The 24,653-nt window shown below is 42.4% G+C and overlaps 1 protein-coding gene across 19 annotated transcripts in view; it reads right to left on the reverse strand.

Annotated features, from left to right (window-relative positions):
• Positions 1 to 24,653, reverse strand: part of TENM4 (teneurin transmembrane protein 4) — a 3,006,191-nt gene that overhangs the window by 189,849 nt on the left and 2,791,689 nt on the right. For 17 of the 19 annotated variants that reach the window (XM_054661572.2, XM_063784373.1, XM_063784372.1 and 14 more), the window contains 3 exons: positions 13,979 to 14,149; positions 6,973 to 7,187; positions 5,116 to 5,326 (listed from right to left, as the gene is read on the reverse strand). In XM_054661572.2, the coding sequence (XP_054517547.2) occupies positions 5,116 to 5,326; positions 6,973 to 7,187; positions 13,979 to 14,149 (597 nt within the window). The remainder of the gene's footprint in view (positions 1 to 5,115; positions 5,327 to 6,972; positions 7,188 to 13,978; positions 14,150 to 24,653) is intronic. The other 2 variants (XM_054661574.2, XM_016921715.4) reach the window with 1 other exon arrangement.

Consider the following 24,653-nt stretch of genomic DNA (forward strand, 5'->3'; position numbering starts at 1 on the left):
ACAGCAATTCTCATTTCTTTTCTCTAGGTTTCTAAATCCACTGCAGGGCACCTCTGTTATGCTCCAGCCTGGCTCACATTGCCACAATGTCAGGCTGATCTGTCCTCTATGCTTCAGCATCAGCCAAAATGAAAAGATAAGATGCTATCTGAAGAATGAAAACGAACTTGTTAGGTCTTGAGTTGTAAGCAATGCATACAAAGGTATTTTTACTTTTAAAGTTTTAGATGTGAGACTTTCCTCATGGTCTTCTTAATGACTTCTCAAGAAAACTTCTTGGGTTGATGTAATATGGTTATTAATAATTGAAGGCAAGGGGGAAATTACATTCCATATAATACAAATGGAAAAAATATTTAATAGTAACCGTGACAAATAGTGAGAGACTGTGGTATTGTGGGGACCTTAACTTTGGGCTAGTCAACCAAGCTTTCTGAGCCTTGATTTCTTCATCTGTAAAGTTGAGGTCAACATATCTATTGTCTAAACTTCTTGTGAGGATTAAATAACATAAAAAAGAGAGCTAAGCATGGTCCTCAACACACAATAGGTGTGCTGTAAATATTTGCTGAATGAATGAATGAATGAATGAATGAATGAATAGATGGAAAAGAGAAGTAAGTGATACCAAAAACGGGGGTTTGATGCTGGGAAGAAGGCAAATTGCTAAAGGAGGAGGATCATAAGCTTTGGAGTCAGACAGACGCAAATTCATGTCCTAACTTTTCTTTTAACAACCCTGAACCTTAATTTACTCATCTGCAATAGGGAGGTGATAATAAAAATAAGAATAATCATCTCATGGAATTACTGCAAGTCTTAAAGAAGGTATGTGAAAACCCTTTGCAAACTGCAATGAGTGAATTATAGTTCAGCTAGTGATATACATTCTCCTCCTTTATTCAGCATTCTGGGGTCAGCTAGGCAGCCCACCTCGGCCCAGCCAGGACCAGGGTCAGTACCCTCAGATTCTGGATCTCCACCTGCAGGGAAAGCCTGTTGTTTCTGAAAAAAGCTTCCATGTTTTATTCTAAAACTTGCTTGGTTTCAGTGCTGTGTGTGTGTGTGTGTGTGTGTGTGTGTGCGCGCGTAAATGCATCTAGTTCACTGGGAGCTCTGTCAACATCAGGTCTCTGTGCGTATATATTTGTGTGTACGGTTTGTAAAGTGCTTTTAGATTTTTTAAAGGCAAAAGTTAAACTCATTTCATTTAAAATCATCAGCTGGATTGCATTAAATGGAGGGGCAAGCAAAAACATACACAATATAGCCATTTGTGAAACACAATTATTTCTCCTGTTACTTAATTACAAACAGACATAAATACTCTGGATTCTGACATCTCAGATCTTCTTAAATTCTAGATCTGCATTTTGACATATAATGAAGGAAGGGTCAGATTCCAATTTGTGTGTTAAGCAAACCCGAGAGTTACAATTATATATTGGGGCCATAATGACTTCACTAAAACAAGACCTAAACTTTTAATTAACCTGCCAAGACAAATTACGACTCATAGCTCACAGGTAATGATCACAGACAGCTGAGACTCAATGCCAGGGACTCTTGGGGAAAGCGGGATTAATAGCAACATCAGAATCAGTCTGTTTTTGTATTAGAGAAAAAAAAAACAGTATTCATTAAACCATCACTGTAGCTTGAAGGGACACAGACAGGTCAGAAAGGCAGCAAGAGAAAGGTGGAAGGAGAAAGAGGATGGGAGAGAATATTAAAACAGCTTCCATTTGTTGAGTGCTTGTGGTAGCCCAGAGCCTGTGCTAAGCACTTTCTATTTCTCTGTTTAATTTTCACGATGGGGATTGCAAAGTACTATTGTTCCATTTTCCAAACAAGAAGAATGAGGCTCAGAGAGGTGGCATGACTGTCTCTGGTCACAGAGCTAACATGTGACAGTGGGGAAGGAAGGAATGGAAAGTAGTTCTCATAAGGCATCTGTCTTCAAAGCTTCCTTGACAGAACACCAGAATCAGGATCCCCTGGGCTTTACCGCAGGCCTACTGAGTCACATTTTCTGGAGAAAAGGCCCAGGAATGTGAATGTTCCCCTGGCTTCCCAGGTGATTCTTTTATTCAACAGTATTTGAGAACCATCTGTAAAATACTATATCTAACCCCTTGCCACTTAAAATGTGGTCCACAGCAGCTTCAGTATCACTGGGTGATGGTTGGAAATGCTGAATCTAAGGTCCACCCAGACCTGCTGAAGCAGAATCTGCATTTTATCAAGATCCTCAGGTGGTTCACTCAAGTCTGAGAAGCACGGTATGACCTATTGGCCCTAAAATACAGGGTTAAGAGGAAGTGAAGACAGGTGTCCACATTTAGGTGAGAATGGCAGAACCAGAGGGAAAAGAAGACCGTCTCCCTAATTATGAGAAGACAGGTTAGCAAGCTCTGACAAGCCAAGGGTTGGCAAAGATGCCTCACTGTGCCTATGGTTTATTCCTCTAAGATGTGTATCCTAATTAAAAGTGGCTTTCTTCTGGGGTTTGATTAATATCCTTTCATATTTATGCTAAGTTATTAAAAATAAGGAATTCTGATTGTAAAAGCACTTAGTTTTGAACAAGCACTACTCTATGCTTCTCTGTAAACCACGCTTAAGGGAAATCAGGCCACGAGACCATGAAGCTGTAACTCAAGCACCACCACGACTTGATGATCATGTCCCTAAACTGTCGTCATCCTATCCGGAGAGAAAAAAGAATCAGGGCCTGTAGCCTCCCAAACCCTGCCAAGTGACAGCCTAATAAGATGATGGCCAGACTGGGGCCTCTGATGACAGGGAACAGGCTATACTGTTAGCCTTAATGTCACCAGTGACTCTGAGCTGCAGCCTCAAATACCAGAATCCTGAAAAACTAAGAGCTGGGAACCCCAAGTGATTTGTGCAAGGTCAAAACCCAAGTTTGTGCTGGAGACTGAAAATGGAGCACAATCCCTGCCACAGTTCACAAGAAGGTATCCAGGGAGGAAACCAACAGCACCACAACTGCCTGGCAGTCGCTGCCGCCAATCCTGCCAGGGGAGTTTGTTCCCTCATTCACTGCACGACACTGCACCCCACTGGGCTGGGTGCCAGGAGGCAGACAAGATCCTGTCAAAGCCCCTGCCCTCTAGGCATTCGGAGTCCAGCGGCTCAGACAGACATCTCTAAAACAAGGACTGTACAAAGTGATAATTTCTACATCAGAGCTAGTTGCCTGAAAGCCTCCACCTCCTTCATTTTGCCAAGAGGTGAAATATTGAGCCTGTATTTAGAGCAGAAGCTTTTTAGCCACACCCTGTATTTAATGGGAAGATACTTTCTGTCTCAACACAAAGGGCAAATTTCAAGTAAGCAGGAAATGGCCTGAAAATGACTCCTGTTGTTTAGAAGTAAGAACCAGAGGCTGGGCATGGTGGCTCATGCCTGTAACCTCAGCATTTGGGGAAGTCAAAGTGGGCGGCTCACTTGAGCCCAAGAGTTTGACCAGCCTAGGCAATGTGGTGAAACCTCATCTCTACAAAACATACAAAAATTAGCTGGGCATGGTGGTGTGTGCCTGTGGTACCAGCTATTCGGGAGGCCAAGGCAGGAGGATCACCCGAGCCCAGGAGTTCAAGGTTGCAGTGAGCCGTGATTGAGTCACTGCACTCCAGCCCAGGCCACAGAGTGAGACCTGGTCTAAAAAGCAAAAAGTAAGAACCAGGGTCTTGTAAGAGTTTTGGAAACCTAGTACCAGATTCAGAGATTTTTTGGGGTTTGTTTGTTTGAGACAGTGTCTCAGTCTGTCACCCAGGCTGGAGTGCAGTAGTATGATCATAGCCCACTGCAACCTCAATCTCCTGGGCTCAAGGGATCCTCCCACCTCAGCCTCCTGAGCAGCTGGGACCGCAGGAATGCATCATCGCACCTGGATAATTTTAATATTATTTTTTTTGGTAGAAATGAGGATCTTGCCATGTTGCCCAGGCAGGTCTTGAACTCCTGGTCTCAAGCAATCCTCCTGCTTCTGCCTCCCAAAGTGCTGAAATTATACTATGAGCCACCACACCTAGCCTGGATTCAGAAACTTTTATTAAACTCCATTTTTTCCATGTCAGAGAGATTCCTAGCCAATGACTGAGACAGAGTTTTCAGGTGAACTCCAGACCACATAGAACTGTTGATTAAGCAGAAACCCCATTCCCAGGTGTTCTGTTTAATGGAGTTATATTCTTCCATAACTTTTATTTTCCTGTAGGGAATTTTTATCTCCAGACTATGTCATAGTGCTTCTAATATAAACTCAGAAAAAAATGTTTTCTGACCCGAACCGCCAAGACCATCGTGTCCTGCAGCATATTAGGGCAGTCTAAGAAGCAGACACATTCTGTGCAATGTATTGGTAAAGAAGAGAAACTCTTTAAATAGGGTGCCAGGCTTCCCAGACACCTACAGGCTTCTGAGCTGGCCCAGGGGCTCAGGGTGAACTGGGAGCTGAGGTCCTCTTCCACTGCGAGGGACAGTGAAGGTGTTAAGCACTCATTTATTTAGCACATCAGGGCCCACTCTTTGTCAGAGATTAGGACATCTCTATTCTCAACAAAACCCCAGTCTGACTGATGGCATGGTTCATCCAGCCTTTTGCACTGCTGTTCTTACTCTCTCTTCAAGCCTGTATCCTCTTTTCTCATTGGCCAGGGGTTGTTGGCTCCAAAACAAAAAAGAATGAAAACCAAAACAAAACCCAAACCACAAATCAGTGAGGTGAACCAAGTGAGACTCTAAAGACAAATACGTGGGAGAGAAGTGCCAAGAAGAGAGATGTTGCCTCTGTGTGGCTTGTCCAGGATTCCTGTCTCACAATTCCACTCCCATCTTGAAATGCACTGCACACCAACCACAGACAGCAGGAGAGAAGCAGCGGGCGACAGCCCTGGGCTCAGAAGCCAGCTCAGAATGGCGGGCGATTCCCTGTGTAGCAGGCCCAGTCAGGAGGGTCTCGTGCCAAGCTCCAGGGCCATCCACAGCTCTGACATCCCCTTGTCAGTGTCAGTCCCAGAATCTCCATGCAGCCTCCGACCAAAAGAGACAATATCCCACAGCCCCCAGAGGGTGTGGCTCCCTTACCAATGGCAGTGGTGAGAAAGGAAACCACTTCTGACTCCTTTCCGTCATTGTAAAAAGCCAAGTGCCAGATTCCTGAATCCAAATACTGGATGAAGCCTGTCTCATGGCTGGAGGGGGGCACAGTTCCCCGAGACTGGCGCGGGGTCCCCTCTAGGCTCCGCGCCTCCTGGATTAGGAGCCTCCTGCCATCCAGCAGCTCCACAAAGTCAAACTGAAAGACAGAGAAAGCACAGTTAGCAGTGGGTCTGTTCCACCACGCACCAGCGTCCTTCCCGGGGCTTCTCCTGGAGAGGACATTGGGAAACACAAATTAGAGGCAAAAAGGGCCCAAAGAGGCTAAGGGTGCAGGAAGGTTGATCAATCAACTCAACTCTTCCCCAGACCCATTTTTTCATGGTGATATTCTCCCGGTTCTCCTGTGAGTGAGGCATAATTAGAGGATTATTTTTTAGTCTCATTTTGTTTTAGTTCTTTTTGTACTGGTGGTGAATCTTCCCCTGGCTGAGTCTGTACCAGGACAACCATGCTTTTTTGCAATGCCGGGTGTGTGGTTAGAAACACAGCCACTTTACAATTGGTTGAACTTCATGCAAGTCCTGACAAGAATCTTAGGGGGTGGTGGAGGGGAGCAGAGGCGGGTGGCTGGGACTGGGATTGGAGCATTGGATGTGATTGGAACATCAGTCATGTGCAAATGAAAATTTGATTTATGTCTATTTTCCTTTGGTCAATGGTTCTTTCTGAATGTTCTAGTTTCAGGGAGCAAATTTAGGGGAACTCAACTGGATTAGCTCAAAACTCTATCAATAATTACATGCTGTGTCAAATACAATTGCCAATTGATCGGAGACTGCTTGTGTGAGACTCCAGAAAAGTCAGTTACACTGTGTTAACAACAAGTAGGTGGTTAAGTCCTACTGGCCTATTAGCAAGCAAATTGGGTAGTTATCTAGCTAGCTAGCTAGCTTTAAAAACCAAACAAGATATTTATTCAATTTCATGAAAAACTGCCTGGAGATATGCAGGCCAGGACTAGCATACCAGTCTGCAGTCAACAGGGTCTCAAGGCTCTTCTCCTGTGATTCCTTCTTTAGCAAACATATCTGTCTTTTAGCTAAAAATCTTAAATAACTACTAGGGCTAGGAAGGCTGCATTTGGCCTAGGAATGCCTGATGAATGCCTATGATTTACATTACTCCAATTCCAGGGCTGGCAGGACCTTGCACAAGTGTCTGTTCTTCATTAATCATGATTGGTAATATGTCAGTCATCCTGGACAAGGTTTTTTCAGTGTTTCTGGTGTGCATGTTTTTGAGTCAATGTGTAACCCTGAAGGAGAGAAGGAATAAGAAAGACTAGGGAAGAATCATTTATTCTGAGCCAGGTCCTGCACTAGCTGCCTTATAAATGTTATTCTTCATTCTTCACAACAGCCCTGCCAAGTGGGTATTGTTACCGGCATCTTATAGATGAGGAAACTTGCTCTGAGAAGCTAAGTGATGGAGCCAAGGTTACAATGCTGATAACAAGAGGATTCAAACTCAGATCTGTCTGATTCTAAACTGCATGCTTTTTTCTCTAGATCACATTTCCTGGATAATTTAACTTAGGAGACTGAGTAATAGCAGAAAGGCTGTTAAGAGATTTCCTAGAATTCTTTCCTCCTAAAAAGCCCCAGTGATATAGCCTTACTCATCTGAAAGGGCGGGTCTGAGAGGGACTACATGAATGAATGGGCTATAAAATATATAAATGTCCCTTCAGGCTTAAGGCTCTGGATTGGGCTTCTTAACTTTGGGTTAAGATTTGAGGTAGGAGCCCATGCAGATCAACAGGGTATGTGGGGTTCTGGTTACCTGTGTATGTGAAGGAGGGAGGCCTTTTCTGCCATAAATGCCAACCAGGGCTGCCTTTCCCAGAGACACATTGAATTTCAGATGCACAGGATGGTCTATGAACACTTGAGATCTCCAGAAAGTGCCAGGAGGAATCTTCTGGGAAGCTCGCCTTCCCACATCAATTTCTCCAGAATCTATGAAACTGTCCTCTGGAAAGAAACTACTGGGCTTTCCTACCAAGACAGAGGGAAGGGAAGACAAAGACATCTTGGTTAGCCACATGGGAAACGAGAAACCAGGGCATCTGAACACCCGGGACTCTCCTTAGCCTCACATCCTTCTCTACAATGTTCTGCTGTCAGCTTCCTCCCCACCCCGGCCCTCCCCACATGGAGGAGTAAAAAGGTCCAGAACTTTTTTTTTCCCCCCAGCGATGCTCAAATTATTCTGCTAAAAATATGCATTCTTCCAAAGCAGTATGGGTCCTCCCCAAGGGCCATCTGTTTACTGCATAATTCCACAGCTTGTTAAGATATATTTTGATCCTAAAAATAATCATTTGTGGTCACATGAAAATAGCTCTGTGATTTGGTGTGTTAAGGGGCTCACGGTAAAATAGAAAGGATGGGGGAACGAAGTGTTATTAATTTTCCAACTCAGAATGAGTCCCCCAGCAGTGGGAAGCATGACTTGATGGAGTAAGGTATTTAAAAAGCTCACTAATTTGTGTATACATTGGAAGCCAAATTCTGAGGCTGATATGTGGATGGGGGGTTGTGCTTAGGGCAGGGTTAGGGGCTGGGAAGATGAGGAAAAGGTACATCTGAAAAGAGGAAATATTTCTGCAAAATGTTCCTTTGTCTTTGGATGAGGGTAAATATAATATCTGTGCTAAAATGGGTCAAGCTGAGGGAATTTCCCAAGTTCACACACCAAGCCTATGCCATACTTGGAAATTCCACCCAGGCTCCCAACCCTGTGCCAAGCATCCATGCAGGGTGTCATGAGTAAAGTCTCTTGGCCATTTCTATACTGATTAGGAGGGTGACAGCTCTCTGGGGGCACCACAAATGCAAGCAAGGAAGGCAGCTTATCAAACTCCTTCTATTTAGTAATTAAACACACTCATATGTGAAAAATACAAACCCTAACTTCCTGCCAGACATCAGCCTCCTGAAGAGTTGAGAAGGAACAGGAGAGACTCTAGGGATGTTAGAAGACCACCCTTAGCACACTGAAAGACCAGCATCAAGTCAACAGGCTGTATTTTATTTGTTGTTATGAAGGACTTCCTGGGTATCCTGGTTCCAAGCGGTTTTTTTTTGTGATGTTAGAGATGTTCGAAGAGACACTTCGGAGAACAAGAATTCATTTGTAAAGAAAACACACTTTGGAACTTTTTGTAAACAGCATTTGGGGAATAGGAAATTAAAATGTCTTTCTTTCCCCCTAGCTTTGTAAGACTCCTTACAAAGCACATTTGATGCTGAAATGAAGCCTGGCAGGGCATTGTTGTAGTCATAAAACATTTTACTGTTTTAAATAATAAAATTCAATTTAAATGTTAAACTTCTCCATATGTTATCACTCCCTTATAAACTCCTAGGCAGAAACATCAGGTTTTTAGCTTCAAACTGTTAAATGTTATTTTAATTAAAAATATGCCAACAAAAAAGTTAAAATGTGCACTATCAATAAAAGTACCACTAGTATTCTGTCATTAGCATGGGAAAGAGTTTGCTTTTTAATTCCTTTATGGAAGGAACGTGCTTCAGACATCAAATATAGATACAAAAACCACCACGCTGTGATTCACAAAGTTCAAAGACAGAACCCAAATTCACAATGCATTGAGATGGAAGAGAATTATTTACATTCTTTCTTATCTGATTTTTGGGTTCCCAATACCACAACCATTCTATATTCCAAGAGGAAATAGTCTGCCATCAGCTTTTAATTTTGCTAGGGAGGCAGAACTAAGAGGGAGAATGAAACAAAGCAGATGCCTTCTGAGCTTTTTCCTCCTAGAAACTGAAAAGAAATGAGCACAACACTGCTAGTTCCAAGGATGCGTTTCCTTTGTGAGTAGGTGGCAGTCTGAGCTGATGGGATTTGAGAATTGTCTGAATTCAAATAATTCCCATGTCTGAAAATAAATACTGGAAAACTGCTCCCCCATTTTAGCATGCTGCCGGAGAACCCTGCACAGTTCATTTTCTCCCTCGATGAGCGTATTTTTAGGAGACAGTGACTGTATCAGCTAGGTTTTGCAGCCTTATAAGTCAGAGGTCTGCAGGCCTCAGGCATAAATAAGTTGGCTCTTACCCCAGAGGAGGTGACAAAAGGGGACTTTTCTAGCACTTTAGTATTTCACCTAGATGGGCTGGATGGGAGGGAGAAATTGTCTTGAGTGTGTATATGCTGAAAAAAAAAAAGTGAACTCTGCTCTAGGGCATATCCTCTATCAGGACCTTGAGGGCCTCTGGTCACCAGTGGTCTCCAAATCCCACCACAGGGACAGGCTGGGAGCTGTTGAGGGGGAAATGCTAACAGCCTGCTGATCGCCTTTACCTGAGGGGAAAGAGTCATGACATGGGCTGGGCTGAGGGTTGGGAAAGTGAAATGCCTTCCTTCTGTCTTGCTTGTTAAAAATCCTTATTGCCTTACACTTTCTAGATGCTATAAGACTTTTTGTCCTTAATTCTGAGCACAAAGCTGTGAGCACTAGGATATAAAATATCCTCCACCATGAAGCAAAAGCCACCAGTGGTGGAATCATAAGGGAGAGGAGAGGCTAGAGGCAATTGGAGGCAAAAAGTCTTGTGTATACAATACTTCTTATCCCTACCTACACTCTGGAAGATAAAAATAGTAATAGATTTTAATGGTAGAAATAGCAATAAAGGTAGAGGTATTAGTATTACTAGTCATACTGGCTTCCACTTGATGAGCTCCAAGCACAGTGGCAGGTACCTTCATGTGTATCAGTTCAGTTAATTAACATCTGTATATGGAGGCTCAGAAGGCTTAAGAAACCATTTTGGGATCCCTCTTTATTTATTAAAATATGGCTTCTGAAGGGATCAAATTGATGAATGATTAATTAAAACACTACAAAGACATTCTCAGTGGTGGTGGGGTGCATTGACCTTCTTAAAGATCAAGAGTCCGATAGGATTCACAGCCCCAGCAGGCTAAATATCAGAGCTTGACCAGGTAGATCCAAGGCCCATTAAAAAACTTCCTGGCATCCTAGGGTACAAAAAGATCATTTGTATGAATTAGGAACCTACAAACAGGTCCAAAAGTTAAAGGGCAACAGTCAGGGTCTCAAAACATTCATGAGAAGGACACTCTACAATCACTGGGTGCCCCCAGAGACTTAACAAACACTGCAAAAAGCTTAGGTCACAATTAGGGCTCCCCTACAGCAAGATTAGGCTTCACAAGGCAGATTTTACTGATAATAGTCCTTTGCTTTGTAAAGCTAGATAGGTTCAGGCTTCCCATAGCAATGCTGTGCAAATATGCAATCATGTCTATAAAAGAAATTTCTTAATGAATTGCTAAAATGGATAGCTCAGTCAAAAAGCAAGATTTGGAAGAACTGAAATTTCATGCACTTCTCAATCACAGCCTTTACTTTCTTGAACTGAGATCTACCTATATAGATTCTAAATTCCTAATCAACTAATGTTCTTTCTCTCCCTCCACCTTTTTGGTTCTTTTCAATGCAATAACTTGCATGAAGAATTCTTTAGTTTCCTTAGCAACTGGTTGAAATTTATTTGGTTATCAAAATAAGCTGTTCTGTTTTGGAGAGCCCAGCTGAGCCTGCGCACAGCAATTTGCATGGTTCAAACTAATGGGCAATTTTTATTTCACTGCAGAAAGAAGAAAATGCTATCCCAAGCCCACCAATTCAACCATCAGAAATGCCTGTTTATTCAATGTTTTTTTCCCTTCCCCATTAATGTGTAACACAAGTTCTTGTGGCTTTAGTTCGAAAAGCTGCTGTATTTGGTTTCTGTCCCATCACAACCCTGGAATGGTTACAGCCATTTGGAAAATATAGTATGAACTGCAGTTTCATGTTATTCTCAAGGACATGATGAACATTTACAATTCTTGGATTATCATACATTTAAGTCATATAAATAAGAAATATATATTCTTTAAAATATTCAAAAATACCTCAAACCTTTGCAGAATCTGTGGCAGGGACAGAATGTTAATTAGTCTGGACTTCTGGGATTTTAATAACTAATATGGAATGGCATGGGATTTGAGTGGATAAGGAGAAGAGAACTAATATTTGTTGAGTGCCACTTCAACATTAGGCTTTGAATGGATAGATATAGTTATCCTTGTTCTACAGATGAGGAAGGTCAAGAGAGATGCAGTAAGTGTCATAAGTTAACAGAGCCAATATAAAGCAGGGTCAGGATTAACATCCTATACTGTCTGGCTCCAAGGCCCATTTACCCCTTTCTATCACACCACATTGCTTTCTCCATCATTGTGAAGCAGAGACTCTAATCTTAATTCTGGAATCAGCTGTCTTCTTGAATATCCTCAGAAGGGATGAGAAATATGTGCTCACATCAGAGTTAAAGACTTTCTGCATTGAGATATATCTAGGGGAATGCATTTTTAACATCACAATGAAAAACATACACTGAGTAGACATTGGCTTGACCAGGGCAAAATAAAGGAAGAACATTGTGGTCTCACATAAACTACAGGAAGCTTTGTCCTCTGGTTTCCAGTCTGACGTATTTTTTTTGTCACAGTGATTGCTTCTGATGCTGACCACTTTGCAGCACAGCGCTGCATTGAAGGCATTTGCAAACAGGATTTCCATTTGCATCAGTAATGACAGATAATCCCTTTAAGCAAAAATACTCCAATTAAAATAAACCAATAATCTGGTGCAATTTTATTTTATCTCTTATCTGCACCTCCTGTTCCTTACAAAAACAAAACAAAACCTAAACAACCCACAGACTAATTTCATTAGAGTGAGAGATTTCAGATAGATCCGACTCCTGTTTAAAGAACGTCTGATAGAGATCATAGAGGGAAGAAAATACGTTTTGCCAAATGAGATCCTTTAGCAGTTCCTTGAGGGTTAAGCATATTTTAAATCTACATTTGTACATGCTGATCTAAAGACAGTCTTCACATTATGGTATTAACCCATGGCATCTGACACTAGAAGCTGACATGGGCACCACGAGCCAAAAGGCAGGACCATGGACAGGGCCAACATGACATTCTGAAGACCCATCTGGTTACTTACATGATTCTGTTACTATTTTCATATGTAGAACTTACAAATTAGAATGCACCTTAGAGAGAATCTAGCTCAATATTCTCCTTTTGAAGAGGAGAAAAGGACTCCCAGAAAGTGTGTTCAAGGGATTTGCTTAAGGTGATACCACAGGTCAGTGGCTGCAGCTGGAATTGAACTCCGGGCTTCTGACTTCTAACCCAGAGCTCTTCCCAGGTCCCATTCATGATTCCTCCCTCCATATCCTATTAAGAGGCAAAGAAAGTGTGCATTATTTAGCATTTTAAGACTTAAAATCTTTGCAAATGAGAGGACTGGCTTTGTCCCTCAAAATAGTGGGCAGGGGTTCTGTGTGGAAATGATCTCAGTTCCCACTTCCCTTAAAGATGACCAGAGGCCAAGAGTTGACTTTGGCCCTCAGGATCCTCATTTCAGAGGTCATGAGTAGATACTCTGACCAAGTATATGCCACCCTGTTAAACAAACTGGTGGCTGGAAGGCAAATTATTGCAAGGGCAGAGAGGCTCAGATGCTATGACCCAAAAGTCAACTGAGAGAAAAGAAGATGTAAGCAGTGAAAGTTAGAGGCAGCTATTGCCAATGTGCTGACTGAAGGGTCACAGGGAGAGAAAGCAGGCCACAGCAGGTGCAGGAGAAGGGAACGCCACACTGCCCAGAATGACAACCAGGCTGGGTTATTAGCTCAGACATCTTTCTGGGTGCCAATTTTTGTGAGTCTGTGCCACTCTTGGCTGACAATGTCCATGGCATGTTAGAAATATTTCTAAGACATTGAGAACATGGGCCTATGGATATCCCATTCAAGAATAGCAAACCCAATGCCACCACCATTTCCATCATTGATAGGAAATATCCATGTCTTATTGTACAATAGAATTTCACACCCACATCTCCTTCAGGGCCTTGTAACCTTGGGGTAAGTCAGGTGGGGAAGCTTATGGAGATAGCGAGAGCCCTGGAGTCACAGACCTGGGCTCATATCCCAGACTCTACCATTTACTGGCTGTGTGACTCTGGCCAAATCACTTAATTAGTGCAATCCTTTGCACCAATTCTAGTTTTTATATCTAGAATAATTATAAAACAGTTATACTTATCTTACAGGATCTCTGTGGGAATTAAATGTGAAATGCTTTTGGCAAAAAGTTTTAAAACAAACATGCTGTACGAACACTAATGATTATTGTTATTATTGCGGATGCAGAAACTGAAGCTCAGGCAAATAAGTGACTTGCTCAAGGTCACACGTTTAGTAAATGACAGACCACTTGAACTGGTGTTTCTATTAAACCACAAGAGTCCAAGAATCTTTCCATTACAACACCCCATCTACCTGCCTCCCCATACCCCACTCCCACAGATGCCCATCTGTCCCATGAGGTTTGCCCAGAAAAGCTCCTCTCACCCCACACAAAGATGGCCACCCCAGCAGTGTGAAGCCCCTAATGCTTCCCTCAAGGCATGGGATGGGATTCTGCTGAGCACCATGAGCCCTGCCTGAGCCTCCCACGAACTCTCAGTGACAAGGAACTGCGATGAAGACACAGGGGGACTGGCAGCTTGGCAGCTGGCGTGGAGTGTGGAAGGATGGAGGGAGCGCCAGAGCATGGAGCTGTGAGCCAGGCACATGATGCACGCACGTTATGGAGGGCTCTTCAGCTCAGAGGCAGACACAGAGGACTCACAACACGGACAACACAGCAACCCTACCTTCTGTGGTTCCTTTGCCTTTCCTGTCAGGGGTCTCTAAGCCAGTGCCCCCTGAGGGGTATAGGGAGACGTCGGTTGGCACAGGCCAACTGCTGGCTGTGTCCTCCGTGATCTCATACATCTGCCCCTCCATCGGCTGCAGGTGCCAGTTTAGGCCAAACAGGTGCATGGCTGTGGTGAGCAATGAGAAAAGTCATCTTTTTCTGCTGGAGGCAGAAACGGGACTCCCAAGCCATAAGGGAAAGGTGGGCAGGGTGGGGGAACACAGGCATTCAGTTCAGTTCAACAAGTAGCCCCAAAAGGAAGCTCTTGCAGTGCCAGCCCTGCAAAGGAGACTGGGGACAGAGAGGATCAAGGTTCAGACCCTGCCCTCAAGGGGCTCACAGTCTGGTGGAACTGGGAGTAGGCAGGATCGGGGAGTCTCAGGAGGTCTTGGTCTTTGCTTCAAAAGATAAATAACAATCTGGGGGAAAAACTGCAATTGGTATGACAATGTTAATTTCCTTAATGCAAAAATAACTTGTACAAATAATAACCAAAGTCCAACAACTCAGTAGGAAAATAGGCACTGGATATGAACAGTTTACTGAATAAGAAATACAAATAGCCCATAAGCATATGAAAAGACTCTTGGCATTATTCATAGCAAAAGAAATGTAAGTTAGACTCTGAAATACTATTTTTCACATATGGTTTGGCAAAGATAAAAAAGGTTGAAAATACACTATATTGGCAGAGAATGGAAAGCAAGCATTCCCATAGTTTACTGGTGTGAGAATATAATGTACAAAATCTATGGAGGGCAATTTGATAAAAGCTAGCAACATTAAAATACACATACCCTTTATCCTGGGACATAAAGCTTCCAATTCTAGAAATTCCTCCTCCAGGTATACTTATACATGTACTAAATGATGTACATACAAGTTTATTCACTTCAGTATAATTTGTTATAGCAAAATGTTAGAAACCAGTCCATTGATAAGGGGCAAGAAAATGAAGTAATATCCACACAACAAAATTGGATGCAACCATTAAAAAGAATAAAGAGGTTCTTTATGTATTTTTGTGGAAAGATAAGTATAACATGCAGAAGCGTATTTGATATACTACCTTTGGGTTTAAAAATTCCTGGAAATGTATAAAACATTTCTGGTAGAATATGAAAGACTGGTAACAGTAGCTGTGTCCTGTGAAGGACAGAGATACTATGGATCGGGGGGTAGGAGGGAAACTTGCTTTTCACTGTACACCTTTTGCACATTTTCATTTTGTGCCATGTGCATATATTTCTGTTCGAAAGATATTTTTCCAAGGTAACAACTGCTAAAAAGTCTTGTACAACAATCTAGAAAGAGACCATAAGGCGCAAAAGAATGAACATTGTCCCTTGAGATATACATGCGTGAGAAGGCTGGGAAGTTCATCTCCAATAATGTTTGTGATCTAGCACAAAATATCTGCTTAAATCCCATTTTAGGATTCCAGGCTTGGGCCTTGTCAGTGGTTCAGGCTCCCCTCTTCTGATGCCCATCTGAATTCCCCACACATGGAAGTAAGCGCTCAAGTCCCTGGACCCTCACGACACCCTGGATGTAACATTCACTCCTTTGCTTGGTGAACACTGTCTGAAAGCCCACTCCATGGCAGATTCTGGAGAGCCAGAATGAAATCAGAGAGTCCTTGCTTCAGTGAGCTCACAGCCAAGTAGGGAAGACAGACAAATAACAAAGTCTCTTCAGCAAGACCAGAAGGCCTAGAGGAGGGGGTGCCTGACCCGCTAGGGGGGCTAGAAGAACACAGGGAAGGATCTTCAGAGAGATGAAGGCCCATAGTAATTGTATTTACTGTGTGACAGGCAGTATGCGGGGGAACTTGTATATATTAATCCTCATGGCAATCTCACCAGACTGAATTTACAGAGGTGCATATTAAGGCTCAGAAGGTTAATTAAAATTAAGATAGCCATAAAACTATTATTTATTGAGTACTTAATGATATGCCAGGCATTAGGCTGAGAGCATTACAAGCAACAATTCCTTTAACTCTCACAATAATCCTATGAGGTATTAATAACCCCATTTTACAGATGGAGAAACTAAGGCACAACAAGACTAATTAACACACGCAAGGTTAAATGGCTAACAGGTTGCAGAGACGAGACTATAATCCCAAACTCTTCCAATCCTGAAAACATGCACTGTCAGTCTTCTCGGCATCAAGGCCCAGGCTTGCCCGCTTAGCTAGGGCACCTCTTGCTTGGTGTATCTATCAGGGTGGGCGTTACAAAGACATCCCCCTTTTGTACATCAAACAGCCTCCAAGGCTTTTAAGTCTCTTTTTAGGCAGTAACACAGGATCCTGTGAGCTAGAGAGGGAACTCTGTTACCTGGCCCCAGTGTATGAAGGTGTCACTGATGGTGGTTTTGAGGGGCTGTGTGACTGCCATCAAGACACACACAAAAAAACTACCGAGGAGACTGGAGCACAGCATACCCGTTTGACTTCTAGTCTGAACACAAGCCATGGGGAACACACACAAGTCTGCTTCAGCCAGGAGGCCACGCTCGGGTGAAAGCAACGAGATCCGACTCTTTGCTTTTTTCTTTGGTTACTGCGGTACAGGAGAAGGTGTGTGGGACCAGAGGAAAGAAACTAGTTTTGAATCTCAGCTGCCACTGCCTAGCTGCATTCTTCTCATCTGAGCAATGAGTATAGAAAGCTTCAAAACATTGTTGTACCTAATGAGGTAATACATGGTAAAATGCTTTGCAAACTGTACACATGTGTGATAACTATACGTGACAACCATTCATTGCATTTGTACTGTTGATGATAATGAAATGACAATAGTCACTGACATTTATTGAGCACCTTTTTTGGTACCAGGTACCAGGTGAGGTGCTTTGCACTGCTCTCCTCTACCTCCTATGTAGGTGACAATAATACTTGAACAGTTAGCCTGCCTGGAAGCAGTGAATATTCTGCTATTTCCAAGGCTGGATTAGCTCAAAATTCTGTTTACCTTCTTACTTTATATATTAGCAACTCCAAAGGTAACGGAGAAATTGTTTGAGCTACAGACAAATCAGATATATGCAGCTAAGTAAGCAATGCTTCTTTCCCCATTAGAATCAATTATCTCATCTAAATGTGCAATAGTGCTGTCTTCTTAAAAGGTCATGAGAATTAACTAATCCCAGAATGAATAGAACTCTCACAGCTTTGTGAAGAGAAACATTTTTATTGTCACAGCTTGCTTTTATATTTAACAAGATGCAAATAAGTCCTTGCTTAAAAAAAAAAAAAAGATACGTTGTGGGTAGGGGTGGGAATAAGCCAGGGAAAAAAGTGTTGCAGGTGAAAATGATCAACAGGTCTGGGGTCCCAGGGAAGTTAATGAGGGCAGGACAGTCCACAGTTATGAGGGTGGGGGAGACATGGGGGGAGGGGTGTTGGCACCCCTTCCTCTCCACTGTGCCCCCCTGGCAATCACAGAGGCCAACACAGCTGTGAGGCTGGCCAATCGTCTCCATGGCCTGTGGAAGATGCACTCCTGAAAACTATCTGGGAAAGCAAAGCTCTGTATTCAACTCCAACTTAGACTGAATCTCTCAGGAGATTTAACCATTCAAAAATAACTTTAGAGGCTGGTGGGTAGGGAAGGAAACCTAGGGTCACCCAACCAAGGTTGGGCTGAGAAATGGCTACCTGGAAAGTAAGGAGTAGGATGAAGCAGAGATTCAGAGACATGAAGTTCAACCAGTAATGTCATCTTTTTAAAAAAAATTTTTAATTTTTGTGGGCACATAGAAGGTGTATATACTTATGGGACACATGAGATGTTTTGATAACAGGCTTGCAATGCATGATACTCATGTGATGGAAAATGGGGTATCCATCCCCTCCCTCCAGCATTTATGTTTTGTGTTACAAACAATCCAATTATACTTTTAGTTATTTTAAAATGTATTGTTTAATTGTTATTGACTATAGTCCACCCTGTTGTGCTATCAAATAGCACAGTTCTTTATTTATTCTATTTTTTTTTTGTAACCGTTAACCATGCCACCTATCTCCAAACCTCCCACTAGCCTTCCAAACCTCTGGTAACCATCCTTCTACTCTCTATCTCCATGAATTCAATTGTTTTAATTTTTAGCTCCCACAAATGAGTGAGAATACAGCAAAGTCATCTTAAAGCCAAAATAAAGGGGACATTTAATCTGTGATCCAAGGTTTTAAATATAAGTCATGCCAGTGACCCTTTCATTCTTTTACTGTATTGTTAGGCAGGTGGTTAATTCTATAGTTCTGGGTTATGGGAGAGGGGGAGAGGGAAGGGAGAGAAGTAGTTTGCTCTGCTCTCCTCTTTCCAAAGGACACAGCACATTCTCAGCCAGAGTCTGCCCATGAAATACATATGATCGAGTGGCCTCTCTTCTTTATCCTTTGTAATAATCAAAATCATAACACAAAAATTAGTATCATTTGAATTCACACTACATGCCAAGTGCTTTATTTATATTATTCAGTTTCATCCTTATATAAAAGTAGGTTGAAAAAACATTATTGGAGAATGGAAGTAGAATAGAAATAGAGCTATAGTGCTATATTCTGATTTACTCAGAGAAGTAAAGTAAGTTACTGGAGACCACAGAGCTGGTAGAAATTTGAGGCAAGTTTAAAACTCAGGACCCTGTGCTCCCAAACCAAGCTTCTTCTTTTATATATTTTATTTTAAATAGAAGATAAAGCCAGCAGCAAATAAAATTTGAAATAAATATTTAGGGAGGGGGAGCTGATAGTGATGATAAATATTCCCTGGCCCACAGCAATCTTCATTTAAAGCTGTGTATAGCAGCTGAGTGCGTGTTATCCAAATGATTTGGAAGACAGAGCCACAGATTAAAAAAAAAAAAAAAAAAGCTAACAAATATAAACGGTTCTCCCCAGCCTGCTAAGGATAGACCGGGCCACTGAAACAATATAAATTATAATCACTGTATTCCATGTTCCCTGAAGAATGAACGGTAACTACTCATCATCTGTGTTACGTCACAGGATTCTCTATATGATACTCTGCAGTGTGTATTTATAACTGTTGTGCAAAACCTTCCTCAAGTACACTCAAAGTGACCTAGATAAGTAACTTGATACTGGTTTTCCCGTTAGACTAGTTTGTAATTCAGTGAAAAGGTGAAAAGATGCTAAGGAGTTCAGAAAAAGGCTGTGGAAAGGTAGCTGGTTCACAAGATCACCCACGCTGAAATGTTAATGATTTCTAAAAGCCAAGAGCCAAGGTGGGGGAAGTTCTGATTCTCTTGGCTCTGGTCAATCTCATCCCAGGGCTGACATTTTCCCCGTCGCCTTTTCCTGTCCAGTGAGACATGAGAGATGGCTCAGAAAGTGCAAGCTCTATCTTGACATTTTAAAGAAAGGCTCCATAGATGTTCAGACATTGAAGGCTCCCCTCAGCACCCGGCCAGCAGGAGGCAATTAACAAAGTCATTATGCAGGAGTCACCAATATCAGTACAGGTGAGTTTCTGCTGTCACGATGCACACTTCCCTTCCAAAACTGGAATGCACAAACCCACTTGCATCTATGCATCAGCAGCTCCAGGGAGTGACTAGACACGGTTATAACCACAAGGAACTGTTGATTCAAGTGGCATTTTTGGTTTCAAAAGGCAGTGGGAACCAACCCAACCACGCAGCTACCCACTTTTCTGTTTTATATTAGTGCTCAGTTTTTTTTTTTAAATGACTATTTCTATGAAATCAGTCACTGAGGTTCTTTGACTTATGGTCCTCTAATGGGGTGAAAAACTAAAAAGATAAAATAATAACAGAAATGACAGGCTTTCATTCCCTAGGTTATCTTCCTGGTTTTGCTACAAAGCCACCACATTTAAAAGTTCCAAACCAAGAAACTATATACACAAGATGTACACGGCAGGATAACAGAAAAAAAATTGGAAGCAAACTCGATGTCTAAAAATAGGAGAACGACTTAGCTAACTTACGGTACAGGTACAGGATGGAATATAAGGCAATCATTACAAAAAATAACTATGATAAACAGCGATGCAGGAAAATGCTTAAAACACAATGTTAGGAAAAGAAAAGGCAGGGCACCAAATTGCATGTGTTTCCTGACTGCATCTCTGCAAAACCATGTATGCATATGAAAAACAATTTGTAAAGAAATACATAAAAATGACCTCAGGATTTGAATTACAGCAGACGATTATTTCCTAGTTTCCAAACTCATTTTAGTGCATCAGCATTAAAAAGGAAGCCTACAACTTAGTGTCACAAGCAATAGGTAGAAGAGAAAGATGATGCAGCATGGGGGAGGGGTCCTGACTTTGAGCTTTTGCCTTGTGTCCGACCCCAGACATGAGGAATTACATATGCTCTCTCACTCAATCTTTACATGAATCTTGAGAAACTCGTTTGACAAATGAAGAAACTGGAGGCTCAGAAAGGCTCCTCAGCTGGCCCAAAGACACACAGATAGGAAGTACTAAGGCCAAATTTGAACCCAGATCTAAAAACAGATCCGACTGGTTCCAAAGCCCAGGTTCCCCTCCTGGCACATCACACTGGTGATGAGTTACAACGCCTGAAAACTACATTACAATTTAAAAAAAAATTTTAAGACAAAGATTTCGCTGACAGCATAGCTAGATTTGCTCTTTTGAGATAGTTTGTTAAGAGGCTTTTTTCTCAGGGACAAAGCATGGGCCCCCATCCTTTCATATCCTGACTGCCTGACCAGCGACTGATCCCCACAAACAAAAACCATGTAGATGCCAGTAAGCAACTTGCCACAGGCACAGTCAGTCTGTGTTTGGGTCTTTCTATAAAAGCACTCAGAGCTTGTTGAGTTACTGGTTTTGTGACTTTGGGCAAAGTACTTAGCCTGTCTGAATCTCAGTTTCTTCACCTGTAAAATGAAGCTGATAATATCCACCTCAAAGGATTGAATGAGATAATGTAATTTGCTTAGAACTATGCCTGGTACATACCAGGAGCTCAGTAAATGGCAGTTGTATCATCACTGTCATTTTGCTATGCTGATTTCCCTAATTCCTATATCTACTGAAAACTTGAAGCCAGCTCTGTGATGCCGCCTTTTTCTTCTTTCTATATGTTCCCTATTAGTTCCCTTCCATGCCAGTTGCCAATTTCTTTAAATTGAGGGCCCTCACCTGCTCCCATCAGCTGACAGACTTTGGTAATGGGAACTAGAGATATTTGCCCAATAGATGAAACATCTTTTAAAAGCATGATTGCTATAAAACTGCCTGTCAGGATCCCACTGATGACTACGTGGGTGTAATTTTTAATCAAGTAAATATACTGCTTTTCCTCCTGTCTCTGGAAAAACTTGGCTGCAATAATCAGGGCTACTGTCTCTCACTCCCAAATTAAGTGTTTTCTGGAGAATGGATTCTGGCACAGTTAATCATTTCTCTGTGCCATGCAAAGTTATAGGGAAGGAGGCCTTTCAGCAAGGATTCATGGGTGCTGCTCAATGTTTCTGTAAATCATGGCGGAGTTGGTCCCGAGCCAGAGGATCAGGTGCAGTCAGCCACAGAGGCAGGGAACAGGTGAGCCCACCACCAATACAGAGGAGGAATGTCACCTTAACTGGAGGGCACTGAAAACTGGTGACAAGGCAAGTTGTAGGGGAACTGGAACTGAAACCTAATTTGTACAGAATAAACTGCTATTATTGCAGTAATAGAATAAGAAAGCTGTGTTTTCTGGGCACCTTTCCCCGGGTAGGCTCTACTAAGACCTCTTCCGTATATAACTAATTTAGGAGTTGGCCACCCCCCACCAACCTCTGGACTCACCTCAGCCCAGTTATCTGACCTCTCCCTGCCAGACCTCCCACATTGTGCTGGTTCCCAAGTCAAGAAAATGGCTGTGAAGAGCAGTGGCTGTGAGCACAGCCTCTGGAGCCAGAGAGACCTGTGTTCCTTCTCTGGTTCTGATGTGACCAGTTACATGACAACTTTACTCTTTTGAGCCTCTGTTTCCCCATCTATAAGACGGTGATAATAATACCTAGCTTTGAGAGTTGTGGAGATTAAAAGAAGTGACGTGTTTTATGAGCTCCTCATGGAGCTTGGTATTTACTGACATGAACTACCAGATGGGAGCTCTCTTTGTTGGCATCAACATCATCTTCATTGTGTATCAAGGTTTTCACTGAAAAATGAAGTGAGGACATATCAGGACCTGGGGAGTGAGAAGCCTGAGTTTTGTATTAGGGGACATTGCTATGACTGACATCTCAGCTCCCAGGTACCTACCAACCCACTCACCGCACAGATGAAGAAACTCAGGCTTGATTAGCGCCTTTGTGTCAGGGCCTGGGACTGAGCTAAGCCCAGTTCTTCAGACTTCTAGTTCAAAGCTCTTCCCACGAAGTGACCCTGTTATTACATTAATCACAACAGAAAATCATGTCCAGAGCAGGACAGTCATCCTCATTGCTTGTTCTTCCATCAGGCTCTGCTTCCCAGGTGAAGGGAACCATCTCCTTGGGTCTAAGGTAAGGGGAATGAACCCACAGCATGGGCCATGTCAGGCCATCAAGCAGCCCTCCCTTTAGGGCAGGGATTATTCCGGTCATCTCTGCCCCCCCAGAACCTGGTCCAAAGGGGTGAAGAAGAAAGCAAGGAAAGGAAGGAGACAGAGTGAGGATTATTATTAAAGAAATAACAGCTCCTACTTATTAAAATTTTACCTTGTGCGTGATATAATACTGGAGGATTCACATTTATTATGTCATTCAAACTCACAACTCTTTAAGTTAGATAGTATTAGTAACTCCATTTTATAGATTAGGTGCCTCAAAACAGAGATAAGTAGTACATATTACTACTTTAATTTTCTATCTCTAGAAAACCGAGGATCCAGAATTGTCTACAATTGTACCATTCAACATAGCAGTGCCAAGATCCAAAAGCAGATTCCAGTGATGCCAGATATGAAGTTCTTGTCACACTGTCATCAAGGAAGCACAGGGCAGGCTTCCATTTCATCCTGATCAGGATAAAAATGCAGCTTTTGTCAAATCACTATCAACGGGGCAAGCATTCTAGGAAGCGGCTCCACACAGAAGGGGTGCTTAAACCTAGTACGATGCCTACCATCTGCCCTTCATATTCAGGCCTCACTAGTGATGCAGTGATCACTGAACCCAAAGGATCTCCTGCCTGTTCAAACTGCTCTGCTGGTGTGAGGAGTCAGCATTGCCCTTTGGGTGGTACAACACGCCACTGCCAGGTCTGGGATGGTGCCTGTTATTTCCTAAGTGTGCCATCAGCACATTCCTTTCTTTGTGGCCCTTGTGTCCATGATGACACCATTCCCAGTGCTATCTGAAGTGTCTATATAAAGGTGTTCCAACTTGCAAAGGACCAGCCTCTCACCTGAGATGCATCATCCCCTCCCTCACCTGTGTTAACGATCAAATGAGGCAGGAAAGAGAAATGTGTGTTTAGTTGGTGCTTGGGAGCTCACACAAGGAGAAGGTGCTTGTTGCTATGCTCCATTTCCATAGCTACAAGAAAATGTACTGCTACTTGGCTGTATAGAGCAACCCTCCAGTCTTCTGATTTTCTTTGGTGTCCAGCCATGCAACTGATTTTTTTCATGATCAAAGTCAATTAGGAGGTGGTCCCCACTGTATCTCAAATGGAGTTTTAATTTGCGTATCTATTATTAGGAGAGGCCTTTTCCCTTTGGATCATTCGCTTCAGCAAGAGGAATGAGGGCAGACAGCTTAACGTGGAGCCTGCCACCCAGATTTGTAACTTGGGATAATATTTCTTTATAATGAGAAACATTTCAAAATAGCACTTTAAAATCACACAGAACAGAGTGTTTGATGTCCCTCCTTTACTCCCTACAGCTTCCCAGTCTCCAGTCCCATGGGTATTTTCCAGCCCTTGGGGACCATATCATATTTTCCTGCCCCCCTGCCTTTATCTGTGCACAGAGCAAGGCACTCATATGTGAGTTACCTCTGCTTCTTCTTTGATTACACACAGACCCTTGGTTTGGTTTAGTCTTTAACTAAAACTAGGAAGTTTAAGGCAGTAAGGAATTCCAGGGACCATGATGATGATAATGTTAACAGCCATAGTCATTACTTGGAAGCTATACTGTACCAAGCACTGTGCTGAGTGTTTTAGAAACAGTATCATTTAATCCTCACAAAGCCCAATGGGGTAAGTATTGTTATTACTCTCATTTGTAAGATGAGGAAACTGAGGCTTAAAGAGGTCTATCAACTTGTCCCACGTTACCTTCTAATTAGAGGTAGAGACCAAATTCAGATCTGAGTTAAGTCCAGATGGAACCTGCCCCTAACCACTACACCACACTGCTTTTCTGATTAGGTATCAAGCCGTGAAAATGTCAAAAATGGAAAACAAAAACAAAAACAAAGAAACCAACATTGCCAATCTCATTGTTATATGGACCTGCCTTTTTACTCAAATTTCGTTGGCAATATTTTTCTGAAAATAGACACTTGACATGGTATCTCTTCAGAACAGAAAGGATGTTAAAAGAGCATTTTAAATGTGTGTTGAACACAATATTCGATGGTCTACGTTACTTCTGCCCGCTCAGGAGTCTCACTT

The sequence above is a fragment of the Pan troglodytes genome, chromosome 9 (assembly GCF_028858775.2).
Source record: "Pan troglodytes isolate AG18354 chromosome 9, NHGRI_mPanTro3-v2.0_pri, whole genome shotgun sequence".
In the NCBI taxonomy this organism is placed as follows: Eukaryota; Metazoa; Chordata; class Mammalia; order Primates; family Hominidae; genus Pan; species Pan troglodytes.